General features: G+C 40.7%; 1 protein-coding gene across 2 annotated transcripts in view; it reads right to left on the bottom strand.

The window, feature by feature from the left end:
• The window catches only part of LOC111658261 (kazrin-like), a 111,691-nt gene that overhangs the window by 84,288 nt on the left and 1,144 nt on the right, over positions 1-26,259 (bottom strand). For both annotated transcript variants that reach the window (XM_087175244.1, XM_023410722.2), the window contains exon 3: positions 3,893-4,050. In XM_087175244.1, the coding sequence (XP_087031370.1) occupies positions 3,893-4,050 (158 nt within the window). The remainder of the gene's footprint in view (positions 1-3,892; positions 4,051-26,259) is intronic.

The following is a 26,259-nucleotide window of genomic DNA, read 5'->3' on the forward strand; positions in this document are numbered from 1 at the left end:
TATATTTGCAGAATGTTCCCAGAGCCTAGAAATAGCAGAGCAGGCCGGACCAGGCGCAGAAGCAAAGAGGAAAGCGGGAAAACTTTTTTTGGCTTATGAACTCAGTGAGCAATTTCCATTCTACTAGCATGACTAAAAACAAAAGAGGAAGAGGTGAACAAGGTCCTAAGATCGTTCCATTCAACTTATGATCATAATAAGCCATGTGTGCTGTTACAAGTTGGTATATTCTTTTTTAATGTGCTAATCCACATCTATTAAACTCATGCCACACCCTACCCATGACTCAGGGCAATAATACAACAGGGAACTCAATAATACAACAATATAATCTTCCAGTTGTCTGACCTGAGGTAATATCCTGCCATCAGCGGACCAATCAGTTATTCTCTAATAAGGCTTCTGAAATCCCTGGTATTGTCTCAGGTACTTGCTCAGACTTACACAGACTTTCTCAGGTGCTGCTCTGTTTGTGGTCACTGACCTGCAGAGCTGACTATTTGCTCTGAACTGAGCCACTCTCGCGGGGTGAGAAGACTCCAACTTGAATTGAAGGGACAGTTATTTCTGTGCATTTTGAGTTCTGTGGAGCGCGTCACGCCATCATCAGGTCGCTTTTGTAGCCCTGCTGACTCCTCGACCAAAGTACCTAATGCAGTGCAACGTTCCACTACATTAATTCACAGCTTCCACACCCAGTGAAATGCATTTGATTAGTCACCCCAGCACAGCAACAGGGACATAAATAATTCATCTGTGCAAATGACAAATGAGGCAATCAACTCTGGGACAGCATTCAAAGAGAAACTATTCAAATCCCCTCTAAATTAATTTTCTGCCTTTTAGTGGCCGTGGACTTGAAATTTTAATGCTGAATTCATCAGATGATGCTTTTAGACTGACTTCCACACACAAGCTAAACCATTTGGTGTCAGAGAATGTTTTCAAAAGACGCAAATAATATACAAAACATAAAGGTTCCTTGACTGACAGGAAGAGTTCCTCATTTTTTTGATTCAGCAGTAAAGGTCTCCCCCACAACACTGGACATCAGAGCGTCTTGATAAGTCGCCTCGCCTGATGCTAAAAGAACAGCACTTTGAAACGAGAGACCAGAAGTAAAAAGAGTAGAAGAGGATGAGGGCTGGGCTAATTTCATATTCCATTTGACAGTAGAAACCGTACTCTCCACGAATGCAAATCCCTCTGGATGAGCCGAGCTCCTCCGTGTGGGATGAGATCACATTCGGCTTTGACCTCTGAGACTCGAACGAAATCTCCTGCATGATCTGGCCACAATTATTTTATCTTTCTATTGTTGCCTGTGTGACAATAGGGAGCCTGAGAGTTCAATCCTGCCAATCAGATAAGGTGAATTAAGTACAGAGACCAGGGCTGGGGTATCCAATGAACCCAGTATAAAATCTGGTTTATGAATCCAGAGCCTTTAAAATCCCTTATTGTGTCAGAAGGCGAGAACAAATCCTCCAAAGGAAAAAAAATATGTCATTTGTCTTTTTCTGATCTGACACAGTAGGACAGCAACATTTTTCTGTGCCTTTCATCATCATTTCAAATCAAACAAATTGAAAAATTTATCATTTTTCACAATGTGACAGTGTCATGGTTATGGTTTAGTTCGGTTGAGGCATTACTTTTGTAAATATAATGGTTTGGTTTAAAATAAATACTTAATTAGTGCGAGGGAAACAGTGTATTTTGGGTTGCAATAATAATCATGCAGTTAATGTTAGGGGACAATCATAGTAATGGAAAAACAAAAAACAATGTTGAGCTCTGAGGAACTTGTCACTTGAACATCCACATATGTCAATTTAGGGCATAGTCATGTCAGATGGAGCCCTGGATGTATGGACCATGCATTTACACCCTCTGGCCAATCAGATGAATCCCACAGCTATCTGCCAGCTACTATTAAATTATTTGGTGTCAATTTGGTGGTGACTGTGAGATTAGCAAGCACAATGGCTGAGTAAGAAATAGGAACTGCATATGCACAGTTCAATATTTGTCTATTTATTGCAAGTCATATCATCATCGCAATATTGAACAATGTTATCGTACATTGCAGATTTCCCCTCATGACGTGAAGGCCTGGTAGTTACTCACCACTAGATGTCACTAAATCCTACACACTGGTCCTTTAAAGTTTGATATTTTTTGTTGTTGTTTACCAGGAGTATTTGGTCTCACCACCATTCACAATGTTTTTTTTTTCATTTGGGAGCAACTCCTCCATTTCCTTTGTGCATTGCACAGTGGATAATAGTGTCCCTTCACAGCACACTCACACATCTAACAAATTTAGCCTGCTTATTGTCAAACCATTGAACACACCACATACTACACACAATACAAAGAATCTCCTTTGGAATCGATTGTAGCCTTGGAGAAAACAAACATATCTCCATAGCAACTGTCAGTCACACATCAGCATCTCTGGTGATCGGTTTTGTCCTTTGAGAGTTCACAGCGACGAGCCCCCAGCTGACAGAGGCCTCCGTTTGACACTCCTTCGTAGAAAAAAAAGTGGAGAACATGTAAAGGTTGTGGGTGTAGCGTCTGACACAAACAAGGCCAACAGGCAGAGAAATCTGTCATGCTGACTGGTGTCTGAGCACTTCACTTAACATTGAACTACCAAACTTTTTTTTTTCCTCAAGTACAATTTCTTGGGGAGATAATCGGCACTCCACTCGCGGCTGAGGTCCCCACTCATCCATCACCTCCCAATGCTATATTCCCTGACGGACAAAAAAAAAAAAACTGACTTCAGGCTAACAATCTTTCACTCCAGCATGCATACCACTGAGCTTAGGTGAAAGCAATGGCCTTTTGCTGAATTACCTTCCCTTTAATCAATGACACTGCGTTGGAAAAAATATCTCCAGGAGAATAGTGGGGAGACTCCGTATCCATCATGCAAGTCTGCGATGGTGCTAATGGATGACCCAGATGCATCACTGTGTCAAGATTCATCTAACATTCATCAAAATGTTGAGGGAATATAAATAAAAGGACAAATGTTACAACGCTATAAGGATGACTTATCATCTCAACTGAGGCAGAGCAGAGAAGGAAAGCAGGGATGTTACTACTTTGATCGTTTTGTTTGATCAGTTGTTCACAACATTGCAAATGTTGCCAAAGTTCTCAGTGTTTCAGTCTCGTTATGCTGTGGGCAAGGGCAAAAGTTCCTTTTCAGCTCTGAGTTTAACACATTCAACCGTAGCAAGTCACACCGACATGCCGTGGGAAAAAGAGACGTGTCTGTGAATCTCTGTCTGTTTTTGTTTCATCAAAGTTTGATGAAAGATAAGTTTACATCAGAAGTACGTATGTACATATGAAAGAGTGATAGGAGCAGAGTCAAGTCCGTGAAGTCAAGTCCCCCACCTCTGATATTTAGATTCAGATTTCTCCAGCAGTAAATGTTTTTGCCAGTGATGTATTCATTTTGTTGTTGGCAATGAACGTCTGAAAATTTGATTGTGAATTTTGTTCAAGTCTATAATTTATGGTATCATTTGAAAATGTACATGTTGCACTCATTAATCATCATTAATTTATGGTGTCTTGTAAACTCATGTGAGCTGGGCATATGCACCAATAAAAACTTACTTCATGCATGCACTCATCCATCTGTTGGCTAAAGGCTGACACAGCCACCGAAAAGTAACTGTAACAGCCTCAAACCGCTCAATTGCTACTGAGCCTCACCAGACCACACTGAGCGAGGCAAAATGTGTTTGTTTTTACAATATTAACTCTCCTCTGGGTTTAACATTTTTATTTCTTTCTAGAAATAATCCCAGAGGTGCCAACATCTGCTGAATGACTGTTGACCCTGATGAGAGGGCGGAGGCTGTACCTGAGCATCCACGAGCAGGTGTCTCATCAGGGTCATGGACTTCCTCAAGGTGTCCCTCTCTCCCGGTATGAAGGTCTCATCCTCGTCGGCCAGACTACAAGGTCTGGTCACCATGAACTGAGCAATCTGGTCGTTCAGGCTGTTGAGAGACTGGACCGCTGCGAAAGAGGTGAAAGAGAGTTGGGTCAGTGAAAAGTCGGAGCATATGAAACACACACACACACACATGCAAAGAGAAACACAAGCAATCTGTGACTGTATCTTTTCCATTCCTGTCTTGTCTGTTGAGTCGCTCAAACATTTCTTGTTGCTCTTTTGTTTCCTCTCACTAGTGGGATTTTCTGGTTCATCTTGAGTGATGTGAGACATTTCCTTCATCCACAGCCACAGCTGGGCTGTTTCCACTGTTCTCCCCTCAGAATAATCCCTCTTTTGGACAAGAGGACCATCATTAGGCTAAATCCATTACCAAGACAGTAATTCATATTCAAGCCACTATATAATCCATTTTTTCATGGAGACAGTCCCAGTAATAATTGCTATTCTATTCTGTAGTTCTTTTGTTGTTGTTGTTTGTTCTTCAGTTCTTCATCAGTCTATATCAACACAACACAGCGTTGAGAAATGTTTTTGTTTCTTAAAGCTTGCTCAGAGTTTGCTACGAGGTTTCCTTTAAGCTCTTTGGGTCTTTGAGTCTGTGAGTGGTAATATATTAATATCTGATCAATACTGACAAAACTGTTCAAGTTTCAAAGCAAGCCAGCAGCGTAGAAGCAAAGAACATTTTGTCAGAGAAACCAATCAGACATGAAAATATATTGTATATGGTAACATACGGTATGAGCTCATGCTGTTTACTGATTATTTTTTCAATTAGGTAATTAAAACAAGCAGCAACCTGCATGAGGGCTAGTAATTACCCAACTCAAATCCTCAAGCCAAACACTTCTAGCTGATAACCCAAAGTGTGTGATTGACTGATTGATTGACTGACTGATTGATTGACTGCAACCTTTATTTACAGAGGGTGAACTCACTGAGAGCATGCTTCCTTTTGAGTGTCCTGATTACAGGTACATACAAGTTGCACTACTTCTTGACAAGCTGCAGTTACATGATAAAATTCAACCCTGTCAACAAGCTCTAAAGAAATAAAAAATAAAATATAAACAAAAGGGTCAAATAAATAATAACAGGACAAAGCTATCAATTAAAACATTCACAATCTATCTGGTATGTTTCAGTTATTAAAGAGAATTGTGTCAGATTCCTAAAAAGACTAAATAAATATATCTGAATTTTGTAAAAAATAATGGATAAGACATCCAGAATATTTGTATATTATATTACGGTGCTGCTTCAAAAGCATGTATTGTGTTTGAATATTACTATTGTTGAATTCAAAGGATGAGACAAGCTCATAGAAAATCTATACCATGTGTAACTGTCAGACTGAGAAACAAGATCGTTTTTCCAACTTTAAAGCTGATTAGGAGAAAACGAAGGGGGAAGCTCAATCTTAAGGGCTTAATCAGTACATCCGTAAAATATGTACCATCACAATTTCCCAGAGCCGAAGGTGACATTATGAAATTGCGTGTTTAGTCTGTCAAACATAATCAAACTCAAAAATACTTAATTTACGTTTTGATTTGAAGCAGATTCTCACATTTGAGAAGGAAGAAGCAGCGAAATGTTAACAGTTGCTGAATGTTGAATGTGAACGATTATCAAAATAATTGTCGATTAATTTTCTGTCAAATGACCAGCCAGTTATTCATTACAGCACACACAACCGCAGAGATAGAAATATTTGAAAGATGTCAGGACACTGGCTCCAAGTCAAGCATCACTTTCTCTCTCTCTCACACGCCAGCGAGCAGGCTATGAGGTCAGTTTGGGGCAAGAGTGGCAGATCGACTGAGGCAACGTGTGACTCACTGACGACAGCCAAGGTCGGCTTTTCAGCAGAATGATCAAAGATTTATGGCCGCACACTCCTGCCTTCTCTTGAACTGCAGGCGCATGGCAAAAAAAGAGGCATGTTTACGAGCACACAGCAGCCCATACAGCAGCGTACATCAAACCAGCACAGGGGGGTGGGGGTGGGTGGGTGGGGGGGAAATAAAATGTTTACGACAGAGGTTGACTATTGGATTCTAATTTCACATTCAGCATTTACAAGGTGTACCGCTCTGCCCCAGAGATGGCCAAACACGTCGGGTAATGGTACACTGCTGCTGCTGCTGCAAATGACATGCTGTCAAACTGGGAGAACAGACACACCCTCTTCTCCTCTTGTGCTCTACTTTCAATTTTTATTCAATGTATCCTGTCACACACTGCGATGCATGATGGAGAGGACAGGTGGCTTTCTGTAAAAGAAATGTTATTTTGACTTGCTTGAATATACCACATCCCGATCAAAATGCCACTGCAGCTCTAGGCTAAAGGCGTAAAGCATCAAACAGATATGGCACAAACATTTTGAATTTGAATTTGTTGAACCATTTGTAGCTACTGATTGCCTCTCACTCATGAAATTACAACAAGTTCTGAAACTCTTCTCCAGGCTGTTGACATCCCTGATCAAAATTTGACAGCAGTTCAGGTCTGGAGGTGTACATCTGTAAGTCTTCGCCACCACCTGCACCGTTAATATCCCTCTGGTTGGAGAAAACCAGACGAGGCAGCAGCAGCAGCAGCATGAAGATGAACGCACACCCCCGTTCTCTGCTGAGAATATGTAAGTGTGGAAATGTCAAACCATGTTTTCACTTCGCTGATCAGATACAATAGTGAGTGTAAATATTCAAAATGACCTGGTGAAGCTGACCGCCTGTGAAATCGAGCATTTTAATAATACAGAGAAGACGTTAGGTGAGGAATATTGATGAGAAACAATCATGGATTGTTGAGAAATACTAATCTCCATTAACCCTCTAGAGTCTGAGTTCATTTTGGTTAATTTTTGGCAACTTTCTATGCATTTAGCACCTTACCCCACATCCATTGCCTCCTTTTTTCAGCACAAACTGAGCCACAAGTCTGAGGTGTAAATGGGTGTAAAAAATGTTGTTTCACAACAGAAACATGTGATAAATAAAACTATAATACAGTGTATTTATATGCGTTTTTAGTGATTTTATCCTAACTCATTTTGGTGCCGTTTTCATTAAAAGTCTGTGGATGCCAGAAAATCACTGAAAATATTAATAATTCTCAGTTTTAAAAGTGTCCTTTCAAAATGTGTGTCTTATGGTTTACGGGCAGAGGTTAGATACTTTGTGAAAGCCCCAGATCAGCATTTCCAACTAAACTAAAATGATTTTGCTATACAGTGTATTCAGAAAGTATTCCGACCACTTAACTTTTTAATATGCTGCAGCCTTATGAAAAACTTTTTTTTTTTTTTTTATCATTTTTCCATCATCAATCTACAAAAAAACATAATTACCCCCAGAATTTTAGACATTTTTGCAAATGTATTAAGAGCAAAAAATGAAATATCACATTGACAGTATTCTGACCTCAGGTGCCTCCCATTACTCTTGATCATCTTTGAGATATTTCTACACCTTGGTTGGAGCCCACACACGCACAGATATAGGGAAGGCTACAAAAAAATGTATTCACAGCACAGTGGCCTCCATAATTCTTAAATAGAAGAGGTTTGCAACAACCAGGACTCTCCCTGGAGCTGGTGGCCTAAATGAACAATCAGAGAGAAGGGCATCAGTTAGAGAGGGGACCAAGAACCTGATGGTTACTCTGGCTGAACTCCAGAGATCCTGTGTGCAGATGGGAGAAACTTCCAGAAGGACATCCATCACTGCAGCACTCCACCAATCTGGGCTTCATGGCAGAGAGGCCAGACAGAAGCCTCATCTTAGTGCAAGACTTAAGAAGGCACCTAGAGGACTCTGAGATAAAGGAGCAAAGTACAGAGATATCCTTAATGAAGATCTGGTCCAGAGAGCTCAGGATCTCAGACTGGACCGAAGTGTGTCCAACAGGACGAAGCCTAGACAACACAACAGTGGCTTAGGGATAACTCTGTGAATGTCCTTGAGTGGCCCAGCCAGTAACCGTCATCTGCCATCTGGGAAGGCTTCATTGGAAACTGTTTTTAAAAAGGGCAGGTGTTTTCAAAAAATATTTGGCAGGTGGGGCGACCTGATAACGCAGATACCACATGTGCCCAAATGCCATGAGCAGCGAGTCCTAGGGTCACCTTCCGACCGGCAAGATCATTTGCTGCATGTCATTCCTCTACTCTCTCTTCCTGCATTTCCTGTCTGTCTCCACTGCTGCTCTCGAATAAAAGCATAAAATGACCAAAGAAAGTAACTTGAAACTAACTAAAAATACTTGGCAGGTGATTGGATGAACCATCTGTCCATCATGGGCTAACTTCAACCAATCAGACTGCATCCTTCTCATTTTTTTCACTACCGGCGGAGTCAGTTGGTAAATCAAACTCTTGCTGAAGCCAGTCAGGAGAACAGCTGAAATATCTTTATCCATTGAGAAAAGGTTTTAGCGCCATTCTTTCAATGAAGACACACTCTCCAGTTCAAATATAACTGATGCTATAAGCAGCCTCTATGCTAACCTTTTAAGGAGCTGTCATTATTGTTAACATACAGTTGCTTCTCGCCGTGGCCTATAGATGCCAGTAGTTCCTCCCTCACAGGACACTGACTGGTCTGAACCCCACTGTGGTTTGGCCACAAGCCAAAAGCTTGAAGCCTAGCAAAATGGATTCTCGCTTGCAAGAAACCTAGCTGCTTCTCAAGGTTATCCCCCCAGAGCTCTGACTTGAACCCAATCAAACATCTCTGGAAATAATCTGAAAATGGGGGTCTACCAACTGTCCCCATCCAACCTGACAGAGCTTCGGAGGATCTGCAGAGAAGAATGGCAGAAAATCCCCAAATCCAGGTCTTCAAAGCTTATCACATCGTACCCAAGGAGACCCATGGCTGTAACTGCTGCCAAAGGTGCTTCAACTAAGTACTGAGGAAAGTGTGTGAATACTTACATCAAAAGTGTGCTATTTCAGTTTTTCCCTTTCAATAAATTTTGTAAACTTTTCTAAAATTCAGTTTTTGCTTTGTTATAATGGGGTATTCATTGAAGACTGTTGAGGGAAGAAATGATTTTAAATGATTTTAGTACAATTCTGCAACTTAACAAAATGTGAAAAAACTTTCTGAATGCACTGCAAATTGCATATTCAGTGTATTCACACAGACATGTTATATATTCATGTATTAATCTGGAGTCTCTGTTCATCTACCACTGAGTCTTTTATTAACACCCACAACATTTTAGATCCTTTATTCTAGAGCATTTTTCAACACCGTGCATGTACAGGATCCCCAATCATGCTCCTATTTCTTCACATCTGTATTTTTGATGTAATATGTACAATCATTTAAATCTGATGAATATTGTAGTTTTTGTGTGAAATGCACTCCCACACACAGGTGGCACAGTGCTGCTGGTGACTGAGATGTGGACAGCTCATTACAATCTTTGTAGCCAAACAACATCAACAATGAACTGTAATGAGGCATGTTGGTGTTTTGTCAGCCTGCACAGTCCTTGTGAAAGGAGAATATAATGCACATATGAAAAAAAAAAAAAGCAGCTCACTCATAAAATGCAATGCATCCTCCAGGAAAAATATCCATTCCAGTTTCTATGTAGGATCGCTGTTAATTTGTGAAATCACACAAAATATGATCAAGGGAGTTTTTTAACACAGATGTGGGGAATACAGTAAAATATTCAAACGAGTTCAGTCAGCTGTCCCACCAGGAAATGTGATGAGAAAAATGTTAGAACGGCTTTTGCTTCTGCTCACTTCGGGGACTGACAGTTACAGTCAGTCCCCGATAGCCAACCAGCCTCTTCCAAGGCAATTTGAGGAAGTTCCAAAAACTTCACACTTCAAGCCCAAAAGGCTCAGACTTGGATGCAACAACGAGGAGAATCTGTGAGAATCTGAGGCATTCCCAAGAGAAAGGTCGGCTATAATTCAATTACACTGATGCCAGATAAATACACTACATAATCTTGTTGAGGGACAAAAGCCTGCACTGAACCTAAACAAGGGGTATAACACCATCTCCCACTCTCAGGATGAGAGATAGCCAATGTTCATTTTGAGGCTTTGGAAAACATGCCACTGTAAAGCCAACAGCAAGTTTGTTCAAACATGGGGATTTGGACAGATCAATTATAGCTTAGCAAAGTTTGCTTTGCATAGAAATAACTGAATCTCTGTGTATCTGACAGCAACAACACAAGCCTGTAATTTTGTTGTTTGCCTCATTCTTCTGCATCACTATCTGCAGGAGGGTCACTTGGACTCTTTTCCCCAAATGATTACTCCCAAAACATTTCAGGATGTCAGGACAGAGAGGCTCCGATATGTGGAGCGAATCAGAGTGGCATTTATATTCAAAGATTTTGCTAAAGACATAAGCATCCTGTGCATTGCGAGCATATTCCATGAATCTTTTTATCTTCATGTCTGACACACACACACACACACACACACACACACACACACACACACGATAAACACTTTACATTTCTCTCCAATGTCACGCTTCCACACTTCCAAAAAGCATTTGATCCTTCCCTCTGGCTAGTGTCGACTAATTTCTGATGCAGAGCAGATGGAGGCTTTTTGTGTGCGCAGAGCTTTGTCTGTCTTTACAGGCAAAGCCTGGAATATGTGAACATGAAGTGCATAATTGTGACAGTGGATTTAGGAGATTGACCTCTATGGAAAACAGACTGCATGGGTTCTATATTTCTCTCTGTTGTCGTATTCCCCCACAACTGAAGCGCTGAGAAATCAAGAGAATCTGCCCAGAACACTCAGGCAAGCAGAAGCTGAGGCAGGCTGCCAGGCGTCTTTTCTCTGTCCACGTCTAGCGAGAGAGGATCCCTCGAGTCTTCATTTCATTCTCATTTCCACAGTTCCCATGATGCAACAGACAGGTTTTGGCATGTTTCAATACTAAACTGTATCTGATCTGATCAGATCTACATCCAGACTCTTAACTCAATTCAGCCAGTTCCAGAAAGGAATACCACACACATTTACTGTGCATATTTTGTATCGTGCTTTACTTCTTGTAAGCAAGCATCAATCAACTGGTGGGCGACGACCAATTTCTGTATGTGTGAAGTAAATATTGATATGCTTAGGCTTTTTATTGCGCTGCTAAAAGGTCTATCAAGAGTATTATCAAAATGGCGAAGTCAGTTAGTCAGTTGTCTCCAATAAAGTAGTAAAATTAGTAAGTCAAAAGTTGAACTGAAATGTAATAGAATAACAAGTCTACATCTATGCAAACAACTTTGTGAGGCTGCACACTGAATGCTAACGTCTACATGGTCAGTGTCAACAATGAATATACAATGCTAACGTGATGATGTCTATGCTTTTTTTTTAGCACTAAACACAATGTACAGCTGAGGCTGACTGAAATCACAAGGGTAATATAAATGTCTGTACCAAATTTCATAGCAATCCATCCAATAGTTATTAAACATTTCAGTCTGGACCAAAGTGATGGGCCGACCAGCTGGCGTTGCCGTCCTGAGAGCCAAGATGCTAACGTGGCTAAAAAACATACACATGGAATCTCAGTTCATGGTTTACCCTTGTTTAATTAAATTATTCTGAATATTTCATATTGTACCACATTTCTCTACATGAGTTGGCATCTTACATGAACAGAAGTTTCAATCATGTAGAAATATATAAACAACTTGCACATGTTGTTTGCTCATTGCCATGTACAAATCCAGATGTTGTATAGGAGAACAACTGCTGTAAGTACAGAGTGGATCTTATCGATAAGTGAAAAGTGAATTGATTTTTGGAGCGCATACCATTTAGGTTTAGTCCTTACCGCAGTGGTCTGGTATTGAGTGGCCCTTTGCTGCATGTCATCCCCTCTCTATCTCTCTCTCTCCAACTGACTCTCTCTCTCACTGTGACTATAATAAAGGCAAAAAGCCCGAGAAACTAAATAACTTTTAAAGAAAGTTAGAGCGATCTCCGGTGGTAGAAAGCAACGCCAATGTTAACACTTGTCTCTTTCATTTCTTTGACTGAAGTTAGCATGCTAACCAGCTAGGCCCGGCCCATCTTGCCACTTTCAGATAGCGACTCACTGTAGCCTCAAATCTGCCCTGACGACTTAACGCTGCTCAGAGCGCGTATTATAACCCTGTTTTGTAAACGATGGTCGAAGCCCTTGTCAATCGATAATCACCACCACACGCTACCTTCCATATTCAGCAGCAGTAAAAACTCATAAATACCCTCTTTAAGTCTGGCGTGTTTGAGTAAGCTTGAGAGCGTGCGACTTTTTAGGTTCGGGATACAGCTGCTACTAAAATTACCTAATTTGCTCTCAAACTGTTTCTTAATTTTCTTTTCTGCTTTTCAGTTTATTTAACAAGTGGAAACTGTTGAAGGTAGGACAGTAAAGACCTTGAGGGCAGCCTGGAGGTAAACATCTTCACAATGAGGCCTCCAGGGTAGGAAAAGTTTTTGGCTCTCCCTGCAGATTCCCCACAGTGCAGTTTCACCAGGAAACATCAAGTCAAAATTTTTTCTCATACATTCCAAAACTATTTCTGTCTGCCGTATCGAGGATTCAATTAACCTTGCTGTTTCAAGTCAGTTCACATATAAACACACAGTAATTTACTCTATTCTGTTAATGCAAGAACATTCTAATTAACTGAATTAGAACAACTCAAAAAACAACACTGACCATTTAAATACAAAATGTTTTCAAACCACTACAGGACTCGGAGCAGTTGTTAAATCTAATCTCTAACACTATACAAGCCATAAGTATGTGGACACCTAAAATTACACCCATATCCGGTTATATATATTCGGTCCAATTTTCAACTAATCTGCTGCTACAACGTTCGTCATCCCTCTGTGAACAGCTTTCGACAAGACTGTGGAACCTGGCTGCAGGAGTTTGCTCCTAGTCAGCAACAATTGGCCGATAAGGCCTAGGCCCGACTCATTTCAGTTCATCCCAAAGGTGCTGGATGAGGTTGAGGTCAGTGCCCTCATTAAGACACTCAAGTTCTTTTAGACCAAAACTCAGAAACCCATTTCTGTTGAGAGCACTGCACCGTCTAAAATATCATCTTCAATGATTTAGTATTGCACTTCCATAAGGCTGGGGGATTTATGAGAGACAGACAAAAGAGAGAATTGTGATAATTGAGGCAGTACAGTCTGAGATATCTTGACTTTTATTCCCCAGCACAGGTCAGGCCCCAAAATCCCTTAACCCTACATTTCCCATAATGCAGCTCAACAGCATTTTTCATTTGACCATCATTGCCCTACAAATGCTGGCATCTGTCAAATTCCACACCATCCAGTTAACCTTGACGACATCTCATACAGAAAGCTCCGTGGAACCAGTGGGCCCAAACCAAACCATGAAAAACAGCTCTACCAAGACAACACGTGAGCAGGCGCACAGAGTTATCTCCATACTTTTGGACATATAGTGAGGATCACCACAGACTACCTCTCACATGCAGTTTCTGATTAGCATATCTGAAAACACCATTAATCCTGAAGGTTTCACCTTCAACAATCTACCACATTACAGGGTTTTACCTGTATAGATAATTACGAAGCGGGCGCCTCCGTCAAAATTTCGTGCCAAACTCTGACGGATTATATTCTAACAAGCGTTGCACTCGGTGGATTTCTGTCATTTGTAACTGCAGTTGCGGCATTGTGGCCATACGGTGGCGCTGTATCGGAGCATGCTGCCAAAACTGCCGACGAAAAAAAAACAAACAAAAAAACCCCGCAACTTTCCTCAAGGAATTTAATCCCAAAGATCCCAGAAATCTTGTTTACAGCAGGAGTGCGTCAGGTGACGTCATCGTGAGATTTCATGACTGTTCCACCAAGCACGCCCAACTTCTCAAAAAAAGTTTCCTAAATGAACTTTATGACTTCATCCCAATCAGTGAGCACTTAAAGGCAAGTTCGCCAGAAGGAGAAGATGAGACGGTGCAGACATCACCTGATAACAGGAAGTTAAAAAATAATAATTCATGTTTTACTTACGAGATGCGGGAAATTTGTAAGGTGCGAAAGTTGTGCCCAACCCCAAGAAGTGGAAAGGACCAGTGATGGAGAAGATCAGAGTCAAAGTGTAAGACAAGACGGAGTCAAGACGAGGGTATATAGGTGACAAATCATTAGGAGTGTATTAACGTAAAGCAGATGTTTACGTCATTTTAACGTCACTTTTTATTCTTCTTCGGCAAAGAGACACCGTCCATTATTGAGGACTTTGGGGCAGTGTTTGTCTTTCCTCACTGTGAAATAAGCTGAATTTTACAAGAATGACAAAAAGCATAAACGAAACACAATAAACATGGAACATTTTCATGAATTTTCCCTAGGGGATATATAAAATATCTATATCTATCTATCTATCTATCTATCTATCTATCTATCTATCTATCTATCTATCTATCTATCTATCTATCTATCTATCTATTTATCTATCTATCTGTCTATCTGTCTATCTATCTAATTTAAAAAATATATATTCAGTTGGTCCAGATTCAAAACATTTTAGAGACACCAACAGTGAATTTATAAATGTGAGACAAAGGCAGCAAAGGTTTGTTGAAGGGCAGAAAGAAGGAGTTTTTTTGTTTGTTTTGTTTTTTTCAAGTAGTCATTTAATTTAGTTTTTAAAATGTCATGGAGTTGTGTGAAATGCACGAGGTGACATCTCCTAAACTGTTAGTTTATTATTGTCCTTTTGGAAATTCTTCAGGATTTACTAAAACTCCTAAAATATGCTGCTTGTACAAAGTGTTTGCTTGAGCCAGTTGAAGGCGTGCTACACCACCTCCACCTCATTTTGAGCCAGGAAAAACCCTGCATTTCTCTTTTTTTCCCCCAAAACATCTCCGTACTCTATAATATAGAAATGTACAGTATACAGTTTGAATTTCCCTTTGTCCTTTTCAAGAAAGTCCATGAATAGTCAGCTGAGGTAAAAGCCTTTTAGACACTTTGCGATGGAGAGAGCTGCGTCTCACTGCGATAACCGGCTCTGCAGTACAGCATGAAGCTCCAGTGTGGAGGCAGAAACTGCAGGAGGGATTTCCTTTTGCCCACAGCAACATTGCCACCAACTGGTAGCTTTGATTTGTGCCGCAAACACATGAAATGAAAGTGTACCTCTCTTTGCTGTCTCAATGGCAGTGGCCTGCATTTTCCAGCAAGTGAAGTGGTGACAACAAGATGTTCATTCTCGTGTTCGGCCCTGCAAAACATCTGTCATTGCCTCCACATAATGAGGCCGTGGAGTTATCTCGGAAAAATTAATCCACACTTACAAGGCTAACCGTGTTAAAGAATTCATTATAGCCAATGAAAAAATCCTGTTTCGTTCTTATTAACCTTTCATCTATGTAACAACTCCACAAGTAGCATGTTTAATATAAAGATGTAATTATCTCCAAAGAATAATGAGATTTATCTCAAAAAAGGTTGTGATGATCTGTTATGATCTATCTGAGTCTTGTTACTGATGTATAATTAAAATACAGTCCTTGACAGTCCAGAAAAAGCCAGGGTAATGTGCCCTCCACTGATTTTGCATAACTTTGATCAGTGTGCCACCTAGTGAGAGGTACAAGAGACCATCACTGAGCAATCCAGGTTTTTCTTTTCTTCTTTTGAGTCAAAGACTAAAATAAATCTCAGGGGGAGTGTTGAACCATCGGCTGAACATAAAAGCCTCCGATGGTCCTTTGATAATCTGCCTGAGGCCTCCTCCTCAACACCTGATGAAGCCACTCCGAGTGTGGCGACTCTCACTAAAATTCCTCCACTCAGCCAAGACAAAGTCACACAGGTTCACACACAGGTAATTAATTTTGAGATAAGGAGCAGCTCTCCTTGATATCAAGTGTAATGGTGTGTGTTAATGGCAAAAAGGGCACATGTCTGTCTGCTTGCACAAAAGGTTAATGCAGGGTTAAAAGTTAATTAACGTTAGCATCCACGATAACTCTTTTATAACAGCTCAATTCACTCACAGAGCAGGAGGAGGTAAAGGATCATATATAAGTTCAAGTAAAAATCCACCCTCGGGTGCTCTTACGTAACAATCCTTTGTTGTTGTTCAGTGCATTGAAGGAGTCACTGTGTTTTAATTCATTTTATTGGTGTATCAATTTTACTGCAACCTGTCTCCACTGCTCATATCAGTTAGAAACTTCCAATGCCTCACATAAATCACTTTGATGAGAACAGGCGTGAACATGTCACATTGAGCTGTGGAGGTGGAGAAAAACAGCATCAGTGACAGTGACAGCAGCTGCAGACAGAGACGAAAGCTCACTTTTAACAGAACGCGTCACTGTCTTGCCTTTGCATCGTGTTCTTTCAGACTCTTGTTGGAGAAACTGATACTTCTTCCACTTATACAACCCATTTCTCCTCCCGAACTTCACAATGACTGCTAGTTCATTGAAGCTGTGCTGCAAAGTATCTCCACACAATGTCACTATTTGGCTGGTTATCCACAGGAATAATAAATATACAGCACAAAATGGACCCGCCAATGAAAGGTGCATCGCTAATAGCTGTTTTCAGCTGCAGCTACAAAGTATGAGAATGGGCTTAAGGGAGAAACTTTGAAGATTCAACTGGCAGACAGCAGAGAAGAAACTTCTCTGCATCAGCTGAGATAAGGAGGGGGAATAAGGATCCGCTCATCTTTTTTTACAGAGTTGGGCTAAACATTGCTTGTTAGAGCAGACCTGTGTGAGCTCAAACATGACATTTCAAAATGCACGCTGGAGTGCCTTTTCGAGAGGCTACAGGCGACACTGGTGACAAGGCTGCAGCCAATTAGGACTGTTTGTGAGTGAGTGTCTGTACCTGTCTTTCAGGGTGAATGAAAGTGGGTCAGAGCCGTAGCGCATCTTTGTACCGGAGCACAATGGCAGGTAGCACACAACTCACAAACTTGAAATGAGGCAAAAGGGATCTGTATAGCTGAACTTCAAATTTGTTCTAACATGGGGTGACAGTTCTGAATCCATTATCATTATCAGCCACTTTGATGCTCAAAATTCAGTTTCAGAGCAGGTTTCCAACAGTAGATGAGCCACTCCGAGTTCAGACTGCAGGTATTACCACTATCGTTCATTAACACGTTTCTGTGCAGGTAAACAGCTCTGGGAGTTCAAAGGCACATCAACTCAACTTATTACTAAGTTAGACATTCCTTTCTGGTGAAGACTGTTGCCGCCACATTTCGTGCGCTTTTTCACTTTCCCCTCACATCAAACACTCAAACTGTGCTCGCTTCTCCATATTCACATGGCCGCTGCTCGTGAGCCTGGAGAGGAGAGAGCAGAGCACTGTTTAATGATGCTGAGCATGCCTCTCCAAGTGCACTGTGTCTGAAGGGGACAGATCTGACCAAGCTGACATCAGAGTTGTGATGCAGAAACCGCCGCTTGACATAATTGCTGGTCTGATGCGGTTGTGAACCAGGACGGAGCCTGTGCCTCTGATCTATATAGTCTGTGTTCAAGGTCTCTGATCTCAGCTTCGTCCATATGCTTGGTACAACTCAAACAACGTAACATCAAAAATTCATGAGAAGGACTTCACAAACTAAATCAATGGAGCCAACTGTGCTACAAAGGTCAGTTATGTTCAACCCCTATTATACATTTCAGTGTTGTTTAGTTTTACCTAATCACTGCTGTTTGTCTGATTTTCTAGATTTGGCATATGAAATCATTTAAATCAGAAGAAAGATGGACACAAAGAGTTATTATGAAATGCATATTAGATCTGAAAGAATTCTTCAACTAACCAATTAATCAATAGGATGAAAAACTATTTTGAAAATTGATTTTTCAAGACAAAATGCTCAAAATTTGATTGTTCCAGTTTCTCAAATGGTGGTAATATTTTGCTGCTTTTCACTTTTAAACCATTGTAAACTAAATATGTTTAGGTTTTGGACTCTTGATCATAGAAAACAGGACATGTGAAGACATAGCCTCGGAGTTATGTCACTTTTTTCTGGCATTTTATAGGCCAAACTATAATTGATTCATTGTTAAAATTATCGTTGGGGCGTCGTGTAGCATAGTGGTTTAAGCAGGCGCCCCATGTGTAGAGGTTACAGTCCTTGTTGCAGTCGGCCCCGGTTCGAATCCCGCATCGGACGGCCTTTCGCTGCATGTCATTCCCCCTCTCTCTGCCTCCCCGTTTCCTGTCACTCTCCACTGTGCTGTCCATTAAAGGCATAAAAGCCCAAAAAATATACTTTAAAAAATTATCGTTAGTTGCAGTTCTAGTACATTTATTGGATATGGTGTGTACACAAAAAGAAAAGTTGAAGAGGTATGTGAGGGCAATTTGACCCCATGAAAAAAAAAAGCTGTACAGGAATATCCCTCTGATATTGATGGTTATAGAGCGAAGAACAAGTCTAAGTGAAAACTGGAGTTGCAGTTATTAAATTATTTTTGCCTTTTCTGTGGTAGTTCTCCCACAAAAAGTAATTTAGTACTGGTTCTGTTTGCAATCGACATGAGACTACTCTGGTGACTTCAGCCAGATTTACCTGAGGTTACAATTTCATGTTATGTTATATATTATATATCCCTCGATCAGCTGATTGATTTGGAAGCAAAAAAGGAAAAATCAAAATCAATATTGACTGTACGCATGAAATACATATTTCAGATTGAACTTATGGCAAAGTGTTATTTGTTTTGAACTGATGTACCAGCAATTTGGGAACAGATGAAACTCGGTTAGTTATTTTGTGCAACCTCCAAAGTCTCACATCAAAATGCTAAGTGGCAGACCTAATTCTAATTGCTCAAACACTGAAGTCACCTTTTCTATGAAATGCTTATCTTATTTTTTATACCCACTATATTAAGCATCACTGCACTGGTAAGAATTACCTTTATTTTTTGAGTGTGGCCTGTGTAGACTGGCTTTGAAAATATAAAAGTCAATTAGCCGTTCCTAAGGCTTTACTGTACTTCATATTCTTAGTAGTGAGGGAGTTATTTGTTTACGGGATGTGGGTGTTTAATTCGTACACTTGTAAGTAAAGGATGTTTTTGTCCTTGTGTTCTGTTGGTTAAAAGGTTGTGGAGGCTTAGTCCATGTTGAGTCTGAAAGGTGCTGCAATTCATTGGAAAGGACAGTTATAATGTGCATGGACACATGAGCACCGACACTTGTGTTGTTCATCCCAGTGAGTTTTGAATGCTTTACTTTAGCTGCTCTGCATTAGTCTGAGATGGAAGTGAGAGCTATTCAACAAGTTGAAAGAAGCAGATTCACAGCAGACTTACGCTCACCAGAGACATTTATAAGAGCATTAAGTGTTTGCTGAGGGACCTCAGTGAGGCGACGGCTCTGGTGAGTCGGCGTCAGTAACAAATCCTGAAACAAAAGTAGCAGCTAATGTAACGTGATATGACAAACTAGTAGCTCTGTACTGGCATTAAGACGTATTACCAAGGGGCGTGTGTACAAAGCAGGCATTGAGCCTGATGTCCCTGCAGTGGTTGGCTGGTTGGTTAACACACGTGGGCATAAAGACGCTCATCTGCAGACACACTGTACACACACTGTCCTTCACAATGAGCCTTTTTTTTTTTTTATGAAGAGTTGCTTATCTTGACCTCTGGCTGATTCTCTGCTCTTGTGACCTACTGATGTGAATTAAACCCTATACTCCTTTATTAACATGCACAGTCTGTACACATGTTAGGAAAATCTTAGCATTAAATCTATTCCTTCATTTGTGGTATAAATTGGTGGCAAAGCACACGTACAGTCGAGTGTCTCAACGTGCAGCATATCTGATTTACTGTGTGTAGGTTCAAACACAGCTCTGCTCATTAGCTTTACACTGTGAAAACATCACTGAATTTACTTTATCAAAAAAGTGTGTTGTTCTTTCTTAGCTATAATTTCTAGAAATAACCTTGGAACCACAAATATGTCAGGTCTAAAGTTTTAAATAGACATTTTAGTGGCAACAAATGGAAAACAGACAAAAAAAATGCCTCCAGACTTATTAATATTTTCTGGTCATACGCAGGGAGTCAATCCAACTCAAACTCTCGCTTTCTCATTGTAACACTGATGTACACACAGTGTGCACCGTCACTCCCATCCGTGCACGGCATGCCCTGCATATTAAAGAGAAGCACCCAGGAGAATAGGCTATATTTCATCACCACAGGAGCGCCTGCATTAACTACTGATGCAAATTTATACAGATTTAGAGCATGCCAGATTCTCCTTAGGATTGCTCTCTGCATCACAGTGCTGTAGTGCAGTGTGTGATAACAAGTGGGATGTCTGATGGAATAGGATAGTAGCCTATTTACAGTCATGCTGAGCTGAATAACAAAGCTCAGGTACTTTGTTAGCTGCAGTAAGGGGACAGTTTTGCAGATTAGACTATGAAATTTATTTTCTACGAATGTAAGTTCTATCTAAGTTTTCAATTTGTGTGTTGTACTGTAGGTGATGACTGTTATCTTGTCCCAGCCTCCTCCTCCTCCTCCTCCTCCTCTCTCGGTCTCCCTATCTGCTTTGTGGAGTATTGTGAGATGAAAAAAGCTCAGCCTGTGTCTGCAGAGCAGGCCTGAACAGTGTAACTAAGGGGTTTATGGCTGGCAGAGAGGGAAAAAAGAGGCCAGCAGTGCTGGGCACAGTGAGGCAGATATGCGGAGTCAGCAGACACTCACGCAGAGGGCTCAGTGACGCAGAAAACACGGCGGGGACTTGAACGGCACACCAGAGGCTGCTCTCGAGGTGTATGAATTTATTTAATTTAACATTTTTCCATCTGAGCAGTTTTGTGTGTGTTTTTGTTTTTTTCTGTCCAGCACCTGGTCCAGAAGATACATGTGTGTTTTTAACCTGCTAGGACCTTGAATATTCACTCAAACTTTCAACACACTTTCTTCATATGCAACACAGAATCATACAGATGCCTAGGTGAGCAGGATCAACCCCTCCCCACCCTGTGAAATGCGCTGTTGTTCATTCCTTAAACACTCTCCTGTCAGCCCGGTGTGTACACAGCAGATCGAGCAGTGACAAGTTTAGCTGCTTTTAAAGTGGTGGAGATGAGTGACTATTAAATCCGGGAGATGTGTTCGCTGAGCGCACAGTATTCAGCTTATGCGCATCAACTTCAAATTCTGCAATAACCTCACTTTTCTATGACTGTGTGTGTGTGTTTGTGTGTGTGTGTGAGACAGGAAGAAAGAGAAGGAGATTAAGAGAAAGAGAGCAAGAGGAGGCACAACAGTTGAAAGTGCGAGAAATTATTACAATCCTTTGAAACAATGCAGCGGTGTATAAAAAGCAATAAAACACATTGAGTTTGGTGGTGTGCTGAAGCAACAAATTCCCTTTTGTAGGACAGGGAAGGATGCAGCAACCCTCCGGCTGGAATTAGTTTTGCAAAGTGAAGCATTATGTTGTGTCCTCTGTTCAGAAATATAAAACATAAATAAATAACGTTCATTCTTCACCTTTTGAAGCAGTAGATGACAAAACAATTTCCCCAAACTCGTCAAGATCCACCTGCACAGAAAACCATGCAATAAAGCTTCTTCCTGTCATGTTTTAGGAACTTCTTCAGACCTGACACACCCAGTGTTCCCCGAGCTATCATGGTGCATACACATGGAATGCCAAAGTATTATTAAGAGCTCACTATAGTTCTTTATTTTAAAAAGAGATTCACTTCATAATGTCTAATGAATCTTTGTTGGACTGCAGTCTGTCGGTCCTGAAATGACTCAAAAACTATAAAATGCCATGAAATTTGGTATGGACGTTCATGTCCCACTCAAGATAAACTACAATGACTTTGGTCATCCCCTGACTTTTCAGTTTGCACTTTGTCCAATAGTTTGGTTTATAAATACATAATTTCAAAAGTAATGACACATCAGCCTTAGCTGTCCTGTGTGTAGAGCTTATTAGCAAATTTTAGCATGCTAACACGTCAAACTAACATTGTGAGCATGGCAAACACTACATAAACCTAGCATCTGAGCACTGTTTGTGTGAGCATGTTAGCATGCAGATGTTAGCATTAAGCTCAAAGCACCACTGTGCCTGAATACAGCCTCACAGAGCTGTCAGCATAACTTCAGACTCATTGTCAGCTGGTTGGCGCTGCATCGCTCTGTTCATTTTGTGCATCTCATATTTTCTTTTATCTGCTTTGTATGTATGAGTTTTTCTGTTTTTCCTATACACCTGTATAAGAATAGCTTCTTGAAATCTCCTACATCTTCTGTTTGTATTGATAACATGACACTAAAATGTCAGCATCCTCACGACCAAGTTGTCCAAGACAGGACCTTTGTTGAATGTCATCTCATTTGTTCTCTCGCACCATGTTTCCTGTCGATCTCCGGTGTTCATTTTCACATAAAAGAGAAATGCCAAAAAATCATAAAAAGTTAATAATAAAAGAACATAAAATATCGATCAGACAGGAAGGATGTGGGAGTTGGCGCCCTCCTCACTGTATAGGATTTTTCGTACCATAAAACCCAAAGTTTAAGTCTGTAAAGCACATGTAGTTTCATACTATTCTAGCCAAGTATCCGTCTCGTCATGCTGTGAGTGACTGGTCAGGAGTTCATGAAGCTCATCATCATCTGCTAAATACAGTATCACCAGTCAGCGAGGAAACTCCTGTCGGTCAATGAGAAGATGTTGATCTCCTGTCAGAGAGCAGACACGTTGATGCTGAGAGAAAACACCAAACTAATACAGTCAGTGAACTCCTATTGGTTTATTGATTATCCTGAGGGAATGAAAAGATACATGTGATCCTTTGCCATAAAAAACTAAGGAGCGCGTGCAACTAAATGCGTAAATTTAACCCAGCAACTCAGTGCAATTAAGCATGATGCTATACATTAAACACAGTTTGTAAATCTAATTAAATTTTAACAAAAAATAATTTACCTTGAACCAGAACCAAATATTTACAGCAGCTTATGTAGATTTACGCAGCTGCTCAGACATGCGAGGTCCACCAGTCTTGGCTCTACCGGGGTTCTCAAATCCAATATAGAGATTAGAGGAGGGAGGAAGATCTAAAGTAGGCCTGTATCGACTCAGACGGAGTGATTTTCAGTGCTGCTGGGGATACCCAGAGACCAGGGTCTTTAATGTAAGATAATATAAACCAGTGTGAGGGACGTATTCAGCAGTGGCCATAGATATTACTTACAAATTTAATGTATCTGATTGGACTTTTGCCAAGAGACGGAGGAGAAAAGTTGATCAATCCGGCAAAAAATCTATTTACTGTATGAGATTATTTTCAGTACACACCTGCATTGAAAATGACTCAATTAAAGAAGCACTTAAAAGAGCCTTTCTCCCTCTGAATGATATTACTATTAGGTTTGATGGCCGGCAGCCCAGGAGCCTAATAGGGATGTGAACGTTGGCAATAAGCCAGCACCTTGACCTCCCTGAGCACACACACACGAGGATGACACTACACCAGAGGGAGAATGAAGATATTCAGAATTACAGGCCTCTGTGGACTGCACTGCTGACAACATTACACTGTGTCTATCCTCACATCACTGTGGTCCGTTGGAGCAGAAAGGTGAGTGAAACCGCTGCACTGTCAGGGCACAGCCATTTGAGCAAGATGGAGTGGAGCCTGTGTTTGCAGGGATTTGTGCAAATGCAGTAATAGTGCACATGAAGCTTTTTTTTTTTCTTTCCATGTAGCTGTGTGAACCCTTATGAACTATTTGTTGCCGCGAGCAGGTTGAGGTCGAAAAGTAGGACAAAGTGTTGGTAAAATTAAAAGCAAAGATAAAGGAGAGAATTCAACCAGCGATGAAAAGGCAACACAAAGAAAGTTGAGATGTAGTGAATAATACATGCAGTTCTCAGAAACAGTGGTTTCGCTTGCCATTTGCTCGGGGCAAAATTATAGTCGCAGCTAAAATGCACAAATGAAAAAATGCGGTTAGGCCAAGGGGACAGTTGTTACAGTTTTGCTTGGTATATGTTGACTGTGTAAGTAAAACACTGAGCACTTCACACTGAGGAGGGGGTTTTATCTCCAAATGCTGGAAACCATCTATAATTTTATTATAGTGCTCCACATGTAACAGCCCTTGTTCTTCTCTTCATGACTTCTGTTTCTTAAAAACAATTTTTTCCTTTTTCTGTCAAAAAATATTCATAGTAACTTTTCAGAGCAAATACATCAAAACACAACAGCTGTGTAACTGGAAGTGTGATTTGCATATCTGTTAGATTTACCCCTTTTGCTTGCACATCCACTCTGACAACTAATCTGTTCATCTAACAGAATTTTCATGAGACGGATACAGACACACACACACACACACACACACACACACACACACACACACACACACACGCAAAGACTCTCAATGAAAGCATATAGAGCACCATTATTTTTGATCAGTTGTAGCTGTTTTAAATGTACTTCTACATTAGTAAACACCATACCGCTGTGGGACCCAACCTGGGGGTTGCAAGATAAATCTGAAGGGGTCGTTAGATGATTAACAAGAGTGATAAAAACATATTTCTGCTAAAAAAAAAAAATTGGCTTTATTATTATGAATCACTTGGTAGTTTGAGCTCTTTGGCCTGAGTATTGAAACACAACAGCCTTGGAAGGGAACATGACTTTGCTTGTCCTGCTCTCTGAGACATGCAATATGTGACGAACGGTAACAACTGGACGATGTGTCACTTTAAAGGGTCTTGACCCCAAAAGGTTGGGAACCACCAATGAATAACACTATGGTTGTACATATCTAGAGTATGTTACAGCAGCCCCTCATTATACTGGAATCTTACTTTTCCACTGTATATACTTTGATATATTTTCAGATTCCTCAAGCTTTCACGCTTTTATTTTGAAGGCAAGTTTAGCTCAGCTGTCAGCCATGATGCAATAGACTCTTCAACACTGCCACACCCTCTTCTCCTTTTACCTTCCTTTCATATTGTGATGCCCTCCAGATAAACTGACCTAATCAGTCACACACCCAGTGCTGTGAAACATGCATCCACACAGAAAGATCCTACATACATTTGAGTACTCATAGATTGCATTATATATGTTCTTTTTTTAGTGTTTGTGTTTTGTGTACATATTATTTACACATAAATCCTGAGAGAGCTCCCTCTCTGCATGCCACAAAAACATTAAACCAGAAAGACATGCAGCAGATCAGCAACACTCAAAAAAAAATACTCATTTAGTGAAGATGCTTCGAGCATTCTGCCTGTCTGAAACAGAATATTAATCAGTGCCCTGCAACCCTTTAACAGTAATATGCTCTTATCAACAGAGCATTAAGCCCACGGATGTATTCACACAAAGTGCATTATTTATAAAAAGGGTGCTCTTGTAGAAAGAGGGGGCGAAGAACATCAGCAGAGACAACAACAATCCACTGTGCCAGATTTTCATATTTATCTTCTCAAATAACTCCATGACTCAAACAGGCAAAATAAATCCCAACAGATGAAAACCTGCAACAGAGCTTATTAAGAAGCACGTGCCAAGAAGCTTGAATTTTTCCAGCTCAGGAAAATGACTGATGCGTTGCCATTATTAGCTACACAGTGCTGTCTTAGCTGGGTTTGTTGTTAATGACCCTTGCTTTGAAACTCCATTCTGACACTTCTCTCTCCAGGTGGTACTGAAGGGAAACAGGAATTTAGAGCTGATGTGGCAAAGTCAATGCATAGGATGGAACTCAAACGGATGCTTTTATTTTGATGTCTGCCCTGGGCTCTCCTCTTCATCCATCACAACACTGTATGAAGAATCACTTTGCATTTATGGCCGAGTAACGGCATCAAAGGCGTTGACTAAGTTCTCCCACATCGACTCTATGAGGAGGGATACCAAGCCAGATGAGGGAGGATGCAGCTGACACTGTCATTCTGGAGGCAAGTCAATCATCCCTTTTTTTTGTATTCCTGGGAGGAATATGTATTCTGACCATATGCATTACATATTAGGAGATCACTGCAGTACGCTTCATGCATTTGCAGCAATCCGAGGTTGTGTTCAATGCTTCTGCGCTCCTGAAAATCTTGATAAATTCAGTTTCCAATAATTTCGCTATAGGTCTGAGCTCCGAGAGCATGTCTGTGAGTGTCTCAGCCTGTTAGACTCAGCCTCACTAATACTGTGCACCTG

The sequence above is a fragment of the Seriola lalandi genome, unplaced genomic scaffold (genome assembly GCF_002814215.2).
Source record: "Seriola lalandi dorsalis isolate HSWRI2012SDOR001 ecotype SW California unplaced genomic scaffold, Sedor1 jcf7180002054431, whole genome shotgun sequence".
NCBI lineage: Eukaryota > Metazoa > Chordata > Actinopteri > Carangiformes > Carangidae > Seriola > Seriola lalandi.